We start from the raw sequence: 20,522 nt of genomic DNA on the forward strand, positions 1-20,522 counted from the left end.
GGGACGCTGAGAATAATGTAATTTTATAACACAAAATCGACGAAAAATGTTGCACAATGCAAAATTAAGAAATTAAAAAAAAATGGTTTTAGAATGCTTCTTTCCTAAAACATTAACGATTTAAAAAGTGATTGTATTGTATTTATAATTTGTTTTGAGTGAAATTCAAAGAAAAAAGATTTTTTGTCAGTTTTCAAATTACTGTATCTCTTTAATTATGAGTTGGATACCATTAGGATGTTAATATTTTTTGTTCCAAATTACCTCAGGAATGCCCTCCCTAAGTGGGGGTAAAACTTTGTGAATCACCCTGTATAGATCCAGGTACATATCTCTAGACTGAAAACGTTTGAAAAAACATCGATATTATAAGTCATGCCCACACATTATTGTTCTCACCTGCAAGTTTGGAATTATGAGTTTTGTGCTTTATATGTGCTGAAGTACAGATCCAAAATCCGTTAATGCGAGTTCATATTAATAACAACTAGAAGTCCCCAAACACAGTAAACAAATTTTCATATCATTCATCCTGTTGTGTTACAATATACAACCTCTTTATTACAACCGTCACAACACAACAAATACCAGGGTCAGTGCCTAGGTTCGGCTCTGCTACATGTTTCGGCTATTAATAGCCATCATCCGGCAAATACACGGTTAACATATATACACCACTGAACTGCAGTACTGGTAAAATTGGATACAATACTATTAATTATATAAACACTTGATGTAAAAATACAATAAATCAGATCATATAAAACAGAAGTACTTACTTTGTAAGATGAGGCACCGACTAAACAATTAACATTAATTTACTACATCTACATCACGAGCCTCCTATATAATTTTTGTAAGATGAGGCACCGACTAAACAATTAACATTAATTTACTACATCTACATCACGAGCCTCCTATACAATTTCATATATACAAAACATAGAATATTCCAATTTGTCCGTGAGAATGAAACAAAATTATAAAACCAACGACTGATTCGATGATATAAAACATCAATTTAAGAATTTTATTCTTGTTTTATACTATAACTTCTGTTTTATATAATCTGATTTATTGTATTTTCACGTCAAGTGTTTCATATAATTAATAGTATTGTATCCAATTTTACTAGTACTGCAGTTCAGTGGTGTATATGTGTTAACCGTGTATTTGCCTGATGATGGCTATTGAAAGCCGAAACTAGGCACTGTTCTTGATATTTGTTGTGTTGTGACAGTTGTAATAAAGAGGTTGTACAGTAAACAAAATTATTACTCATTAGTAGGAACTATAAATTATTTCTTCTAGTGCTGCTCTTGTGAACACGGTAATGAACCTTCGGGTTTGTTAAAATGATGGAAAATTCTTGAGTAGCTGCAGAATTGGCAGCTCCTCCAGGAGGGCTCAGTTCCATGAGTAAGTAAGTAAGTAAGTAAGTAAACTGGTGAATAGCAGAAATTTTGAGCCCCAGTATTTATCGATCTTCTCAGGAAATATTAGTTCTTACTATATCTCGGTTACAATGGCGTAGCGCTCGCAGTTTCTTCGTCACAAAGAACGGTCCAATAGATATTGTACATTTCAGGATTCCTTTACAAAAATTAAGACATCGAAGGAGAAGAATAACACACCGAGATGGCGGACGTCCAAGCACCGGGATTCCGGAAATATTGGACACATAAGACAGCGGACCATAGCTTCTCGTATTCCACTGACTTTGACTATGTTACCTCTGTAACAGAGGCTACTGTTGCTCGATAGGCCTTAGCTCGTTATTGGATACAGAACAGCAATGAAATCCGCCCAAAATGTGGAGCAGATATCGACAAAATAGATATTTTATTATTGAGCCCTTTGTGTGAGCACCCTTATTTTCTGGAGATATTATCTATGCAGTTTTAATTATGGACGTGGTCTCCATAAACTGCTGAAATTGAAATAATCTCGTTAAAGTCGTTCACGATTTTGTTTTATGGTCTATAAAAAGGGCCTCTATTTTTGTATCTAAATATTCATGTCCTACGAAGGCCGACGCGCTACTCACGCATTCTTGAATACGAATAATTCATCCAACGGCTCGGGTTCCAGTGACTCTCACATACATGCGAGTACATGCACACAGAGAAACATACAGACAAGAAAGGCGGGTGGCTTATAGAAGCAACTTTTTTTTTTCAGAAGGGGAGGGGACTTAACACGTATAAATTCGTCAATATCTATAGATTTTTTTCACGATCGCAATTCGTTATTTACGTTCTCATTTATACTACTTATATGAGAAAACCGAGAAGGGATGCCTTATGTGGAGGTTTTGTTTGTCTGTCTGTTCGTCTGTTTCTGCTGATTTATTGCTTTGTATACTCTTCAAGCATGAAGATGGAGCCATAGGTTTCTCCGAAACGTCGGACTCTCTAAGAAACTCAGGGTCTTTCAACACAGAAGATGATATTCTTAGCAATTGCTGTGAGAATACCAAGTTCAACAAAAGAAACTGTTGAACACGTGCAAATATTGCAGAATGTTCAGCATATTGTAAAGACTGCCTCTCTCTCCTCCGAAAACAGCTTTGTTAGTTGGCTGAGCAACTAGTAGTGGTCGCTGGAGTGGGTAGCCTATCGCTTATGCATTACTTTAACATGGTATCGCAAATGTCATTCACACAATTGTTCTATTTCTGGGTTATAAAGGCTCGTAGCCCGTTGAAACTCAAGCGACATTTCGGAGAAACATTTCGCATCAATTTCTGCCGTGGAAGAATAAGCCAAGAAGGAAATCAGCTCTGGTTCCTGCTTGGTTTATTCTTCGACCCTGGACATAAAGGCCATATATACCTCCTAAATGTCGGTTAATTTTTAACGGACTACGTTGCATTTTATCCCAAAAGATACAATTTTTCATGACCGCTGCTCTGAGAACCTCAAATACTGTATCACTGACCGTGACTGTGGGTTCCAGCGACAGAAAGCGAACAAAAGTTTTGTAGTAAATGTTGCAGGCGAGCGCAATTATTTAGCCTTACAGATAAAAAGTGACGGGGTCATGAAACGTTGCCCTAATCTAAATCTATTTCCACTATACACAATTTAAAATAAATAAATTTGAACTTTTCCATTCTTATCGCCCGAAAGGGATCAGTGATAATACGCTGTCTCTGGAACATTTATAAGTTCTGAATTTGGTGTCACAGACCCTAACTTGCTGAAGGAAACTTCTCAGGTTTTGGAGAGCACTCAGTATGTGGAGTTACAGTGCTGACCTCTAAGAGGAAGAAGATTGTCACGAGGTTGACCCTCTTGCCACTCCTGCTTCTCTCAGGCTAGATTATCGCCATGCCAAATTATGTTAAACTTGTTATATCCTTCCCAAATCTCTCATATTTATAATTTTGTAGAAACGAGCACGACGCTATCGACATCCAGTTGATAGCGTCCGCTTCAAATAAAGAGGTCCTGAACTTCCAGTCACAAGTAGGCTAAAAAAATTGTTTAGCATTGATAAGAATACGAAAAGTGCCCAAGTCATATGAAAACATTGTAACTGACTTCAGGCCAATAACAAAATAAACTTATTGATCGTAAGACCAGGACATTGTCCGTCAATGTTGTGACTGGGACAGAAATAACATGAAGAGAATGAAAGAAGAAATGGAAAGATTTTGTCTTGCATTTGTTTGGCAGAGATAAGAGGAATATTATAACCGTATATATCATGATGTGAAAGAAAAATGTGATGATACGGACAGGTAAAACTTTTTCTCTATGGAATCTTATAGATTGTTTTATGGTGCTCTAAGTATCTAGACTTTGCAGCGTCGAATTTTTGTTGATAAAAAGCAATTTGCAAAATATTTTGAAAGAAGCGGCAATAGCCTTATGGAGATATTATCCTGGCATTTGCCTGCGGGAGCTGAGTAAATCCATGAAGGACTTCGATCAGGGTAGCCACATTGTCACCGCTTAGCTAATCCACTCGACTTTTCTCGGTGGTATTGAAGAGATATCTTCGTTGTTTCATAATTATTTGAGAAATGTACGGGGTAGGATTGAACATGCGAGCTGTTGCAGAAGGACCGAGAGAAGACCGCGATACGATGGAGAGTGGGATTCGGAATGTTTCCAGGAGGCAGAGGAACGGAGAAAGTTGGCTGACCTCTACGGTAAGGAGAGAAAGATGCTACATATATTTATTGAACACTACTGGAACAGGAAATTATATGGCGGGAGGATTCATTATGCAAGAAGTGATTAGAAATTTGATTTGGTTCGTCCTGGTCCGTCACACTAGCAATATTACAACAACAGCAACACAGCGCGGCCCGAACAACAGGACGACACGAAGTAGTCCTATTCACCAAACAACGGAACCACGACGCGGCAGACACTCAACTTCCTTTAAAGGGAGGCAGTATAAAGGTCATGAACCAAAACGGATCTAAATTTTAACGAATTCTTTTTAAATTACTCTTGCAAACAGACTAATTGTAATAAATTATAAATATTTTAATGTATTCATGCACGTCGCTCTAATTGTTAAAGGGCCAGATTTTATATTCATGGCATTGTGATGATACTGTATGCATGTATTGATATTGACCAATCACATTGTAATAGTAGTTTCTGCCTGTATTGATATATCCTCTTGAAGATAATCTCTAAGACTGAAATATGTCAAGGATGAAAGATTAAAAATGAGAGAAAGAAAAAAACATTTTATCAGTCACACTGGACGGAGTTGATTAACCTTTTGATTAGAAAATAGTAAGAAATTAGCAAATACATGTAGAAGAAACAATAAACTATACTAAGAAAATTCATCTTAGAGATGCAGGCAAATATTAAGTTTAAATGCCAACTAGAAAACAATAAAGAAAATTGCAATACAAGAGATTACGAAAAGAAGTATTATTTACATTTTTTTTTCTGTGGCGCTACAGCCCCAATTTGGGCCTAGGCCTACCTCCATGAAACTCTCCGTTTCACTTCGGTTTACTAGATCTTACACATGCGGTAGGACTCCTTGGGCGAGTGATCAGCTCGTCGCAAGGCCTCTGCCTGTAGACAAACACAGAAAAACGCACACAAACATCCATGCCCTGAGTGAGATTCGAACCGACGATCCCGACTTCCGAGCGAGCTAAGACAGTGCACGCCTTAGACCGCTCGGCTACCGTGACCGGCATTATTTACATTAATCCTCGTAAATTAAATAAAATAAAATTAAGTCCTATGCCGCAAGAACTTCGTGCAAAATGGCAGTAGGATTACGTAATTTATAAATATCTAGGCAAACATAAATAATGAAAAACATTGAAAGGATGCATAAAACTGGGAGAGCAAATTATGAACAATGAAGACAGTATGATGACGAATAAAGATGAAAGACGTGCCGACAGCGTGCCAGGGCAAGATGCTGGATTGGAACCATTTCATAAGCTCTGTCGCCTCGTTGCTGCAGACATGGAGAACGCGCGGTGTCTCTAGACCGCAGACGCACATGTAAGGATATTCAGGCGATAACCCTGGCGTTGTGACGTGACGGACAGTAGCAATTAACTGCTGTGGGAAGAGCCTGGTCAACTAAGTGGATTCTAATTCAGTTGTGTAGTGCCAAGAGTAGTGTGCTAGTGTGTGTGAAGCCGTCTGGAATATGCCTCGTCTTCGTAAAGAATACAATGTAAAAACGTCAAAATCTTTTGCAGTGCCTGAAGTTCTGAAACCAAAAGTTGCTGCTCTGTGGTAAGAATTTTTCAACTATTCTTTGCCTTCTAGAAAAAACTGTAACATGTATTATACAGATGCAGGGCCGGAGAGAGGTGTTATGAAGCTCGGGGCACTGACAAATGCTGGATTCCCACTCAGTTCGGAAAGATACGTGTAAAAAGTAAAAAGAAAAGGTATCCTTGTAACAAGCCGTGGAGGCCCATAAGGTTGTGAAATACCTACACTGAATGACGTATGCTCCAACAATTTAAAGAAGAATGCCTCATGGTAAAGGAAAGGGACAGAGGAACGACATCCTTTATGAGAGATCAGTCTGAGCACATTCTAAAGAAAGAGTTCCATTGCGGTTGTAGTAGACTCCTTTAAAGTTTGTACGTTGGGACAAGTCCACTGCATTTGTTTCAGTACTTGAAATCTACTCACGCATTGCAACAACAGGGGAATACAAAATGTTTGGTACAGATTTGTTGGCTCAGAATTGTACCCTGAACTGTCGTTTCGCTGAAGCAGAATTGTAAAGAACAAGAATATATTTCTGGAAAAAATTGTCGTTCGAAGAAATGTGTTATAGGAGTGTAAGGGAAATGGAAATTGGAGTGTCGGGCTTCGTGCCTCTCAAGTCAGTCACTAAGCATAATGAACGAAAGTGGTAAACAGCAAGGGTCAGCTCTAGAACTTGTGATATTCCCCATTTGTTGCCAAAAATGTGATCCTTTAAACGGTGAGACAGAGAGAAAAGTATAAAAGGGAAGTAAATATTTCCCACGTGCTACATAAAATTAGGAAGGTGTTGCTTTCATAGTATTAGACTTAAACAGAGAGCAGACAGATAATAAGAAATATGTGGTAATATCGAATATACCAGATTTTATTACGTTTGTGTAGTGAAAATCATAGAAGATGCCGAAGCTATTTTAAGATGATGTAACAACACTACGGTATTGCACCCAGCCAAGTTCTGTTATTTGTTGCTGTTGTTGTTGTTGTTTTATTAAAATGTGTTTGGTTAGAAACAAATGATTCAGGCCTCTCTCTCTCTCGCTCTGTCATACAGCATATAAACTAACGTCTAAATTTGCACAAGACGCCATATTCTTTCGTCAGGAAACCTCACGCTCCTCACTGTTTTCTTGAATATGGCTACGCGGGAACATTCTAATGTTCCTCAGTGACGGTATTTTCAAGTTGCCAGAATAAACTGGTAATTATATCACTTCACTGCTCTCCAGAATTATTGTTAAACGCCTTCATATCACTGCAAACAAAATGGAATATCTAGTACTGTATAATTCATATTATGTTATATTTTGATCCTGCGCTTTCTACACACCTCTCGCAAGAAACCGAACCTCAGAAGAGCGAAAACTGTTTTTTTTTTGTTGTAAATAACATATGCAAATAGAATAAGNAAGATTTTCTGGTATTTTCCTCCTCCCTTGGCATTACAGCCCCAGTGGGCCTAGGCCTACCTCCATGAACTTCTCCGTTCACTTTCGTTTATCTAGATCTTACACATTCAGTAGAAATCCTTGGACGGGTGATCAGCTCGTCGCAAGGCCTCTACCTGTACACAAACACAGAAAAACGCACACACACAGACTAAACATTCATGCCCTGAGTGGGATTCGAACCCACGATCCTGGTTTCCAAGCAAGCGAAGACAGTACATGCCTTAGTTTCTGGTAAGTACTAAAGGTTATTCTCAGTTAATCGACCGCCTTTGTGGTCTAATGATCAGAGTTTCTGGCTAGAGATCCAGAGGTCCTGGTTCGTTTCCCTACTTTACCAGATTTTCTAAGATGTAGTGGGTCTGGAACGCGGTTCACGCAGCCTCGTGAGGGTAATTGAGGAGCTATTTCAGGGAAATAGAAAACCGAAATCAACGGCCGTGGGGATTCGTTACGCTGATCACGCGACACCCTCTATCCATTAAAGTTGGCACTAACTTCGCCGTCAAGTGGCGGTCGCTCGGTCGGNATTAAAGTTGGCACTAATTTCGCCGACAAGTGGCGGTCGTTCGGTCGGTATAGTCCGCTTGCAGACTCAAGCCACGGAGTTTGTTTTTGTTTCCGTCAGTAAATTTCTGTAATGGTTACGTATTCTATCAAATGTCAAGCAAGGTCCATAGAACGCGATATTTTCATTCACAAAAATGTATTTGTTCGATCGCGCTTACTACGCCTAATTTTATTGATCTAATTATGTCTTTCAAATTCTAGAACACAGTTTATGTGCGTTAACGCGAATGAAAAAGAAAGATTGGAAGGCTACTTGTGAATTATTAAGTTTAATATTATTCATTATACAAATTGTTATTAGTGACGCAACATAATTGCTTATTAGAGTGCCAAGTGGTTATCAAGAGAGCAAAGGTTTCATTTAATCTAAAAAATATTAATTTTTGCAACGTAACAAATTTGACTGGCACCGAGACTGGCACCAAACATTATTTTCAAAACATGTGCGCGCGCGCGCGCTCACGCACGCACACACAAAAACGGACATGCACTTAAGACAGGAGATTAATTTTCAGGATCTTACCTGAATTTTGGGGGAACAGATAGAACTACGAAAGTCCTAATAACAAAGTAGCTGAATAGTGCCTTGCAGCAGAAGCTAATATTGGATCAGCTGGTCAAGGTAGTCTGTATTTTTTATGCAACATGGACATCCATTACAATTTCCATACGTGCCTCAATGTGCCTATGTTCTGAGCCAGAAGAAGCAATTCCACAACAACTTTCCCATTTCTAAGCTTCCTCTTTCTATTATTTTCACATCGACATCTGGGCAGTCTTCAAGTTTGCCACCAAACATTTTTAAATATACAATTTTTGTCAAGAATCGTCATAACAAATATCATATGTTATTTCTTATAATTAAAAGGTACATGTTAAGTTATTTTACTTGATTTATCTTCCACAAAGTCATGTGTTGAACTTGATTTTCTCTGCCTTCATTTCTAGGTCAGCCTCCTCACATGTAATGAACCATATACTGTATACATTTATTGTATTTATGTTTCTCGCAGAATAAATTGACATCGTCAGGGCAGACCACAAGCAAAAGTGTCCCATTCAATTTTAATTCGTTCTGGTCTTGCCCATTTAATGGAATATTCTAAAGCAAAGCTGAAATTAATGGCGATAAAGAATTTTGTTTCAGACCGTTCTGAATGGAAAATCTTGGAACAAGTGTTAACCTGTATGGATTTTACCACAGGATTCATAACACGTTGCATTGAACTTAAGTAGATTCAGGGGTATAAAGATATTAAGTGAGATATTGTAAAGCAATTTTCTCCTGACTGAAAAACAGGCATACTTAATTGCTAATGCATTAAGCCATTGCAGTCAAACTTTTTTTCAAATATTTAGTTATAGCAATGTGTATTTCATGTTACTCGATGATCTATAGTCATTAGTAGGCAACGGCTGTGTATTTAGTTCGCCCTAATCTCAAATTCCTGCGCGCTATGACTGACTGCTAACGAGCCTGAATCAAGTTCGGTCCAGTAAATTGCTACTGGACTTCGCCAGCACAGTAGTTCTTGGTTTTGGCCTCGTTTATGTTTGTTTCAAGACCGTATGTGCGGTCAGTGCCCAGGCTGACTCTGAGAGACAGATTCAGATTCAAAGTTTCTTTTTATTGCTAGTGGAGTGGGACTAAGTCCCTTGTACTGCGGCCACTTCTGGCCTATTGTACCAGCCCCAGATGATAGGTGAGGGTGATTGTGAAGCAATTGGTGGAATGAAGATTGGCAGGGGAAACCGAAGTATTCGGAGGAAACCTGCTCCAGCGCCACTTTGTCCACCACAAATCCCACTTCACCAGACCCGGGATCGAACCTGGGCTGCCGCTGTGGGAAGCCAGCGACTAACCACTTCAGCTATGGCGCGGCCTCAGATGCAAAGTTACTGGAGGTTTACAGCCAGTCATTTAGTCTTGGCTCCAAGCCCCTTGAGGCTCACGACCATTTCGCAACTGAACTCTTATGGTCGTAGTGTTAGTGTATCATCTTCTCTGACGAAGGGATGGGGTTGTCTCTTATGAATATGCTTGGCCTTTGTTAAGTGTATTGGTACGTATCGAGCAGAGCATGTTATTGAAAATTATTCCTTTTGCACTCTATACACGTATAAGTCCTCTGTCATTCCAGGCTTTGTAAAGCAGATCATGCCCATCTTACTAGTGTTTATCTCTTGCTCCAATGACAGGACCAAATCTCACATTCTTCAATAGCTGCAATGTTGCTTAGTAACAGCTTCTCTATACTCAAACTTGACAGCAATGCACTCGTTGTCTGGTAGCGGCCTCTAACAATGGAGATTCTTTTACTCCCTTGATCACCATATACTCTGTAGCGGCAATTTAGTCCAGTCCAGTATCAATTTGGTGGCGAAGGCCAGCAGCAATTTAGCAGTCAGGAGGTCATAAGAGACGGCCTCTGGTAGGCAACGGTTCAGTAAACCCTTTCCCGCAGCTATGAATGAACACGCAACTGTAAGACAACTGTTGGACGTGGTGTTTTCTAGCCTGTCCGTGTCATATCAATTAATATGTAGTGAAAGAAAGTATGCGATTAGTTATTGCGAGAACTTCTTGTTCCTTATCACAAGGAGAACCAATAAGTTTATGTATCTCAAGATGATCCCAAGCAGAAGGATTGGCTCATTATTCTGCCCCTTCGGTGAACTTCTCCCAGACTATAAGGCACCAAATCCCAGAAGATAGTGCTCTTCATAATCAGTGCTCTGAGAGCAACTAATCTCTCGTATGCAGTGATTATCCGTTTATTTATTCCTAAGAACTTGGTACAGCCGTTACTAGTTAATCAGTCTAATTCCCTGTGAACGAATAAAGATGGCAGTGTTGTCGTATAGTGTGATCCTCTATTACAAGAAAATAATTTTAACGGCTGTGTAACTTAACATTGAGACGATAATTTCTGAAAGTCGCAGTCATAGGATGCGTTAATGAGGTTAATTTATACTTGCCAGTGTCGTCATATAGAAGCATTTCAACGAATGTCTGCTTTATGAATTCCTTTTAAAACGTCAGGCTTTCATTTGTTACTTATCTTCAACCTTTTAAGCATGACGACCGAGGTATCAATAGCACTACCTGCGTAATGTGCGGGCTTAAGTGTTTGCCAATTGATGCTTTGTGAACTGGAGCATATTGAATGGCTACCACATAGCACACCAGTCGACTAATTGGCGGTAAATGATGAACCATCTGTACTTCGGCACGTGATACGCGTTTCGCTGCTGAGTACTGGGAGTGTAATACTGTGGTGACAAACGTAAATCAACCAGTACGCTCAGTTTTAGGATGGTTAATTAAACACGTCCATCGATATTGGAAGAGAAGACGCGTTTAACTTCGGAACTAGACTCGTGTTGTATTCCGGATAACTTAATTCATTTTGGTGTATACCTGCAGAAGGTTGACTCTGTGTCTAGTGGTCAGAGTTCCTGGCTACAGATCCAAAGGTCCGGTTTCGATTCCCGGCGGTATAAGATTTTTTTCTGAGAAGTAGTGGGATCCACTCAGACTCGTGAGAATAATTGAGGAGCTATTTCAAGGAAATAGCTGCTCCGGTCTAGAAAATCGAAATTAGCGGCCGTCGGGATTCATTGAGCTGACCGCGCGACACGTCTATCCGCTGAAGTTGGCACTAACTTCGCCGATAAGCGGCGGTCTCTCGGTCGGTATAGTTCACTTGTGGACTGATATCACTGAGAATAGCTGCAGCGACCGCCTCTGTGGACTAGTGATCAGAGTTCCTGGCTACAGATTCAGAGGTCCTGAGTTCGATTCCCGGCGCTACCACATTTTCTGAGAAGTGGTGAGTCTGGAACGGGATCCACTCAGACTCGTGAGGGTAACTGAGAAGCTATTACAAGGAAATAGCCGCTCCGGTATGCAAAACCGAAATTAACGGCCGTGGGGATTCGTTGAGCTGACCACGCTACACCCTCTATCCGCAAAAGTTGGCACTACCTTCGCCGATAAGCGGTAGTCGCTCGGTCTGTATAGTTCGCGTGCGGACTAAGAGACCACGGAGTATATTTGCAGCTTCCGAGGAGAGTACCACGACATTGCTCTAAACAAGGAAGCAGCCGTATTATCGCGAATTAATTACACTGTGCCAAAACGCCTGAACTTTTTACAAATAAGATACAACATTTTGTGACGATGGTATATTGATAAAATTATTGAATTTTTAAACATTATCCATCGTCCGGTTTTTTATTTAAAAAGAGGACGGACAAATAAAATGTGAGGGAACGCAATAAGGAAGAAAGAAAGAAAGAAAGAAGGGAAGAAAATAAAAATGCAAAAGGGACAAAGAAAACAAACAAACAAAATATTTCACTTACTTTCTTTGGGGGGGGTCGTGCGATAGAATTTAAAAAATATGAATGCAATTCTAAGCACAAACATGAATATTTTGGGCACCGTTAGGAAACAAGTTGACACTGCTCCACGTGTATCAGGTTCGCTGTTAAGCATGATGCTTTCTTTGTTTGTTCCAACGCCACAAATTCAGGTTTACGCATACGAGTTCTTGTGAACAGCAGCAGTAACAAGACGCTGTTCTCACTTAGGGACGAAAATTGATTCTTAACTTTAACAAAAAAGGGCAATAAACTTTATGGCTTATGTCTACACTGATGATTTCTTGTCATTCTTCAGAGTGGATAATAAGCTAAGCTGTAGCAGTTCATTTTCTTTTTCAGGTGTCAAGTTTAATTCGGCCATGAATTTAAGAAATTTAAAACCACGAGGACCCTTTATTCAAATATCTCTAAGTCTATATTCTCTAAAATAGAAATAAAAACTTTCTGGAAGAGTAATTTTTTATAGTATATAATTATTAAATTTTTGACAGTATCCATCGTACTTTTTATTTAAAAACAAGGTTTTGGAGACTGGATCTATATCCGTCTTCAGGTAAAATCCCATTCAGTTGGGGCCAATCGATGGAGCTTGTCCTTACTTCCGGACACCAAAATTAATACAATGTAGGATATAAAACTGAAAGCAACACAAACCATCAGCGAGAGTCAAGGCAAACATTACAAAACTCCAAGTACCTTAGGTCTTGCACATATGTCCATGCGTAATGTAAAGGCTAGAGCTAATATAATCAGAGTTCTATCGAAACAGATGCAAACACTAAAGAGACAAATTCTGAAAGAAGAAAATATATGAAATCAATGATAAGATTTTCTCCATCAACTTATAAAATCAGAGATAATAATACAGATATACAGACAGATATCCCAGGTAATCTAAACTGGACTGAGTTGTAGTTTTCCGACTTCTGCTTCAACGATGTGAGTTCAGATGGGAGAGATGTCCAAGCTGGGTTGTCTGATCGGATGTGCTGCAGAGCCATTAAGGGCGGAATCTTTTATTTCATATACGTTGTGCTCTATTCAATCTGAGAGACCTTAGCTTATTTCCAACATATTTTATGGTCATCTTCATATGCATGTTGGGCTATTTTTTATTTTTCGAACAGTCCTTGTCTCAGATTATGTTTATGCTCCCTGGTGCATATTTCTAAAGATCTACTTGTTTCACCGTTGCAGTACCTGCACATTCTCACGGGATATTGTGCAAACACTGCTTCGTCTGTTGGGAATACCTACCTGGCCCAGTTTTCATCAGTGTTCACGGAGTATATGTTTAGTTTTGACAATGGTACTAATATTGAAGCGGTTCCAAATTAGTCTAAATTTTTTTCAGAAATATCCTTAACCGTGCCACAATGTACGTCATCTGAAGAAGGGCGGTTGCTTCTCTCTGAATTCATTATGGAATTAACTAATTCTTATGTGTATTCATTAAGCATCAAATCATTTTTTATTTTCTTAGTTCTTCTGTTGAAACATTACTTCCGATTCTGACATATGGCCTTAGCTCTACTGACCCAAATATGACCGACTCCGCTCTTCACGTGATAGGGGTGGTTGGACTTGAAATGTAGATAGCGTCCTGCATGCTGAGGTCTCCTGTATACTTTCGTGACTAAATTAGGGCCCATCTTCATGACCATGACGTCCAAGAGAAGAAGGGTGTTATAAATTTCCACTTAGATTCTGAGGCTGTTGGGGCGGTGAAGAAATTTCTGCAATCTTGCTGGTCCATGTGGCCAAACCACGAAAATGTCATGGACTTATCTGAGTCACTTAGCGGGTTTGTAGTCTGCTGTATCCAATGCTATTTCCTCAGAATATTCCATAAATATGTTACTAACCACCAGATGTAGTGAGTTTCCATTTCCACAAACTCATTTTGCTCATAGAATTTATCCTCAAACTGAATGACAAACAAAAACAAACTCCGTGGTTTTAGTCAGCACGCGAACTATATACTTGCCGAGCGACCACCGCTTGTCGGCGAAGTTAGTGCCAAATTTAGCGGATAGAAAGTGTAGCGTGGTCAGAGCAACGAATCCCCACGGCCGTTAATTTCAGTTTTCTAGACCGGAGCCGCTGTTTCCTTGAAATAGCTCCTCAATTATCCTCACGAGGCTGAGTGGACTCCGTTCCAGACCCACTACTTTTCAGAAAATCTGGTAACGCTGGGAATCGAAGCCGGACATCTGAAACTGTAACCAGGGACTCTGACCACTAGAACACAGCGGCGGTCGAAGGACGCAGGTGTTAAACAGATGTCTATTAACTGCTTGACATCTTCAGTCTGCAAAAGTGAACGTTCTGAGAGAGAATGTTCCATATTAAGTCCATTTCCTATGATCCGTGGCCTCTTCCACTGGTACGTTGTTGAATAGACTGACATCGCCGAAACTTACAAGGGAGTCTCCGTTTTCAAGGTTAATCTGATGTATTAATTTTATGAAGTGTTTTGAGTTCTTCACGAAGGACTCTGTATTGCCAAATAGAAGGCTCGGGATCTTATGGAGGAATTCTCCTAGGGCGTAACAGGGAGAGTCAGTACAGCTAACTATTGGTCTAAGGGGAATGTCAAGGTTGCGTTTATGATCAGTTTTACGGACGTTATTCGATGAATCAGAATCCGAAAATTTCGGTCCATGACCAAACTAATGTAATGTACATACATATAAAGGTACCTCTGATTTGGCCTGTTCACTACGGCAGTGTTTACCGATCATTATAACAACCCAAACGGTTGCAAATGCCACCCAGTTTCCTTCAACATATTCTTCGGATAAGCCATGCACTTGGGCCGCGCCATAGCTCAAGCGGTTAGTCGCTGGCTTCCCACCGCGGCTGCCCGGATTCGATCCCGGGGCCTGTTCAAGTGGAATTTGTGGTGGACAAAGTGGCTCTGGGGCAGGTTTTCTCCGAGTACTTCGGTTTCCCCTGCCAATCTTCATTCCACCAACTGCCCCACAATCACCCTCACCTATCATTTGGGGCTGGTACAATAGGCCAGAAGTGGCCGCAGTACAAGGGACTTAGCTCCACCCCACTTGCAATAAAAAAAAACATGTACTTCAAAACAGTTCATTAATTTTCATTCATTGTGCTCAGCGTCTTGAGAATCTAATTCAAATATATCCAAGCAAATATACTGTGCACTGTCTCCACCTAAAATTTCTCTTACGCAAATTACAAGGTTATTCTTGTTATTCGAGCTTGTTGATTTCTCAGTAAATATGCTTAATTTCGTGGCTGATGAGACAAGTCTTAATACTAACTGCTTCCTCATTTGAAGTACTACGTGATGAATGAAACTGGTTGCGACGTACCTAGAGTGGAGAACTGAATCAAGATTTACAAGATTAATATGCTGCAATTCTACAAGAGCTCACGAAACGGTCTGTTCTTTTTCGCATTGTAGTAAGGAGTCTGAGAGACTTTGACGGTGGTTTCATCGGCTACTGCAGACATGTCTCCCTTAACAGTGCTTCACAATGTTTCTTTGCTGCTGCCTTATGCCTCTCCGATTCAAATAAATTTTCTTAATTTTAATTAGTTTGATTACTGTGTTGTCCGAACTCTCGCAGTTGCCCTGTCGGGCTGTTACTCCATTCTTCAGAAAACCTAATCCCTTCTCCTTCTTACACACTTACGCTTTCAAGAGCCAATCACAGTGGCCGCGCGGTCTAAGGCATGAACTGTCTTCGCTCTGTCGAACACTGGGATCGTGGGTTCGAATCCCACTCAAAGCATGGGTGTCTGTCTGCTCTTATTCTGTTTTTGTGTAGGCAGCGGCCTTGCGACGGGCTGATCCCCCGTCTAAGGGGTCCTATCGACTGTCCTTTGATTAAGAAACTGAAGTGAAACAAAGCGTAACAGGAATGCTTTATGTTCCAAAGTGGGAGCAACAGGAAAGAGAGGGGGGCGGAGGAGAGGCTTTTAACAAATTAACAGTACTACTTCAGATTTCACCGGCTTTTTTTTTAATAAGAAGGCATATGCAGCGCAATGACAAGCATTCCACGTTACAAAAAATGGTTTTCCTGCTGCTTCACATCGTTGAGTTTCTAAATCCGTATTTTTATGGGTAAATTACGTAATGTGACGTATATACTGTTGCTAGGCGATGACTGTGTAAACAACAGCAATTTCTGGGCAACGGCTCGGTTAAAACGTTCCCGGGGAAACTAATATGCACCCAACAAGAGAGTTACTGTTGGAAACAGGTGCTAAGATATTATCAGCAACAGATAAAGTCAGTTCTGAACCGTAGGCTGTGAAGATAGGACCTGAGAGCCTGAAGATGAATAATCTCCACTGTTATAAGCCGTTGCCAGGTAACGGCTGGTGAAGACACAGCAGGCTGGAAAAGGCATAGCGGGTGGTGTGCTGATTTGTGAATTGTGAAGATTAGCAATGGCGCTGTAATTACTTGTACTTGCAAGTGAGCGTATAAATGGTCAATAAATCAAATCACCAATCAAAACCCCGTCTATAGTCACCCCTCATAATAGTTACAATATTCAAAATTCTGCAGCAATTGACATATCTTCGATTGACAGTTTATTCTTTTGATGTTTACGGCTAGTAATGCCTTCTGATTTTTTTTTTCTAGCTGTACTTCCTGTATTCAACCAGTCTCCCGGAGATCTCTGTGGTCTAGTGGTCAGAGTTCCTGGCTACAGATCCAAAGTTCCGGGTTCGATTCACGGCGCTACCAGATATTTTCTGAGAAATAGTGGGTCTGGAACGGGGTCCATTCAGCCTCGTGAGGATAACTTAGGAGCTATTTCAAGGAAGTAGCTGCTCCGGTCTAAAAAAACCGAAATTAACAGCCGTGGGGTTTCTTTGCAATGACTACGCGACATCTTCTATCCGCTAAAGTTGGCACTAACTTCATCGACAAGCAGGAAGCGCTTGGTCGTTATAGTTCACTTGCGGACTAAAACTACGGAGTTCATTTGTTTTGTTTTATGTGAAATGTATAATCCTTTGTTGGTTCATTGCCAAACTTGTCCTATCTGACCTTCTATATTCTAACTAAATTTAACTTATATTTTGTTAAAATTTTCCCCCTTGTGTATCACCGCATAGAATGGAACATGCACCGTAATGCAGAAGCCGTTTTCTTATCAAGGAAATAATTGTTGCTATAACCATGAACATTTCTGATTGAAAATTAATCCGTACAACATAGTGACATGAATAAGCACTTTCTGCAATCAGTCATTGCTCTGCGGAACAAGAAATAAAAGTATATCAGAAGAACGAAACAGATAAGGGCCATCTCAGTTCGAATAAATTAAAAGGCTTCTAAATGTGTGACGTGCCATACACACGCGACGCGTGGACTTGCACTTATCCATCTAGTTGGCCGCGCCATAGCTCAAGCGGTTAGTCGCTGGCTTCCCACCGCTGCGGCCCGGGTTCGATCCCGGGTCTGGTCAAGTGGGATTTGTGGGACAAAGTAGCGCTGGGGCAGGTTTTCTCCGAGTATTTCGGTTTCCCCTGCCAATCTTCATTCCACCAAATTCTCCATCATCATAATCACCCGGGGCAGGGTACAATAGGCCAATCAGTGGCCGCCGTGCCAAGTGAACCCAGTTGGACTCCACCCCCCACTAGCGAATTTAAACAAATTGTCCATCTCCTTTGCACTGAGCTTGCCCTCCTCTAGTCGTGAATGTTTTTTAATTCTTATTCAGACAGACGGTGCATTCTTGCAAGCTGGGAAACTCTACCTACACGGAACAAAATTAAAGCGCAAATATATATCAAGTACAGATTTTAAGAATGCGAGAGATGTTACTTTTACTCAACCCATGCATCACCTTAACCTAGGGATTTGGCAAAGGGACAGGTACTTTTATGTCTTCCTGTACATTAAAATATAAATAAAAAATTGCCACTTCCTTGAAAGAAGACAAGAAATGTGATAAATTGTACTCACATACAGAGAGTTTCGTCCAAATAATAACAGACATAATAATGCATAAATAGTATGTCTTGTAGCTCTATTATTCCTCATCCGCCACAGAAGACTTTTTTCTCTAATACGTATAACTGATATTTGGTGGTAAGATTTATTTTTCACCTTTCATTTGTTGCTGGGATTATGCTCAGCTTCCGCTCACGTTCATTTGTTCCTCGAAAATCTATGGCGAAAAATGCACAAACCAGAAAATCGGAAATGGAACAGGAAGAGGCGTATCATACACTAAGCTAGTCTAGACTCGTTAATGTTAATTGCCAGTGTGACCCATCACGGAATATTTCGAGAACGAGGTCGCCATGAGTTTAATTGCATAAGGATCAATTTTAGGTCCCTTACTTTTTCTTCTCTACATAAATGATCTATCTAAAACCATCAACAATAANTACAGCTACGTAGACCTGCAATGCAACTGGGGGAGTGAGCCTCGCTGTCAATGTTATGTGTGAAGTTCCTGAAGAGCTCGTTGATGGCAGTGTTGTCTTGCAGCGAGAGAAGTAACTACTCATCGCTCTAGTAGATGGTGCTGTAGTCCGTAATGGAAGACTTGTATCACAGGGAGTGGAGAAAATGAACAACCCCTCATCAGCGAATATTACAAAGAGGTAATCCCTCTCGGTCATCTAATCCAATCAGGGAACTGTCCCCCGGCCTTCGACTACACATATGGAAGCCTCTTCTATGAGACCAGGGTATCTTTCGATGAGGGAAGACAAATAAAGGAGCAGAAGATCGCAGCAAGGAATTCAAAAATATTTTCCAAGAAAGAATGAGAACCAGCAAATGTTTCACCACGGACGGCTCAAAAATGGAGGACAAACCATTCGTAGGATTCGCATCAATAGATATATAAGATGGTCGTAGCATGAAATTCAGGATATCTAAGATAGCATCCACATTGAAGCTGAAAGCATTAGCAATTGCCGAAACACAATAAATCTTTGAAAATATAAGACTCGGAGCAAAACTTCATGATTTTCTAGGACTCGGCACGGAGTTTAGTTCTTTTCTTTTTTTTTTAGTTTTTATATTCTAATCTTTAAGTGTCTACAGCAGACGAGAAGAAGACCCTTCTGAACTGAATGGCAACAAAACATTACTCGAACTGAACCCACCATTAACTTCCTTATGAATCAAGTTTTCGTTTGTTACTGTCGTTCGTAAGTATCTGAAATTTGCAACATTTTGAAAAGATCTATTAGATATTTTTATTCTACGGGTTTGCCGTGCATTCTGGTAACGGGACATCGTCATACTGTCTCATATTTGATCCATGCAAAAACGGTTGAGCTACAGAAACAGCCTTTTCTAAGTAATACACTCGCCCAACAATGGAACAACGGGGTTATATGATCCGCTTCTATCCAACGGCTCAGTAAACACACCTCCGGGCACGAGCAGGCGCAATGGCATCACAGCCCAACAGTGCTTAGCTATCACGTGACTAGTGTAATCTGTGTGTTCCACGTTGTGCGTGGCGAGGCTATATAACACGAGTCCGCTTGCAACTAAGAATATTTAAGAAGAGTTTTAGTTTAGTTCTGAGGTTCCAGGGTGATTGGTCAAGAAATAGCAAGAAGACTTCATAGTGATCTGAAGTGCTAGTTTCTGTGTTGAGATCCGTTGCTAGGAGACGGTTAGTGAATACGGAGATTCATAGTACGTGTGAATTTATTGCAATTAAGAGTAATTGTAACCGAAGTGCTACTAAATCCAATCATGCGAACTAGAACCCGTCATTTCGTCACGCGTACCCACATCAAGTGACAATATATTTAGTTATGAAAGGTTAATCAACTCGGTCCAGTGTGATTGATAAATGTTTTCTCTTGCTCTCCTTTCTAATCTTTCAAATATGTTTAGTTCTTCGATGGACCATTCGTTAAATAAAAATTAAAATCTATTTCACTTTGATTCTTTAACGCAATTTGATACCATTAAGCTTCCAATTTGAGAAAAACTGTACGGCCCTAAACATAATATAAATTGTGCGGTCAGTATTTACGTATAAGACACATCTTAGCCGTTACATTTCCTAATACACGACTGAGCAGCAAGGCCCAACCAATGCAACAAGTTCAATATGAGAATGTAAGAAAGTGCCTTTACATATTTCGGCCATTACTGGCCATCATCACACAGTATAACCAACCTTAAAATGTCGTACTATACTTTTTTTCCCCCATTGGCGCTACAGCCCTCATTTGGGCCTAGGCCTACCTCCATGAAATTCTCCGTTTCACTTCGGTTTACTAGATCTTACACATTCGGTAGGACTCCTTGGGCGAGTGATCAGCTCGTCGCAAGGCCTCTACCTGTAGACAAACACAGAAAAACGCACACAAACATCCATGCCCTGAGTGGGATTCGAACCCACGATCCCGG

General features: G+C 40.3%; 1 protein-coding gene across 3 annotated transcripts in view; it reads left to right on the forward strand.

Moving 5' to 3' along the window:
- LOC111869786 (serine/threonine-protein kinase OSR1) overlaps positions 1-20,522 on the forward strand; it is a 104,991-nt gene that overhangs the window by 11,662 nt on the left and 72,807 nt on the right. The window contains exon 1 of one of the 3 annotated variants that reach the window (XM_033753559.1): positions 5,560-5,738. The exons of 1 other annotated variant lie outside the window; for it this stretch is intronic. In XM_033753559.1, coding sequence (XP_033609450.1) covers positions 5,650-5,738 — 89 coding nt within the window. In that variant the 5' untranslated portion in view covers positions 5,560-5,649. Of the gene's footprint in view, positions 1-5,559; positions 5,739-20,522 lie in introns of those variants that run through there. One more of the 3 variants, XM_023861547.2, reaches the window with a different exon arrangement.

This window comes from Cryptotermes secundus, unplaced genomic scaffold (genome assembly GCF_002891405.2).
Source record: "Cryptotermes secundus unplaced genomic scaffold, Csec_1.0 scaffold123, whole genome shotgun sequence".
In the NCBI taxonomy this organism is placed as follows: Eukaryota; Metazoa; Arthropoda; class Insecta; order Blattodea; family Kalotermitidae; genus Cryptotermes; species Cryptotermes secundus.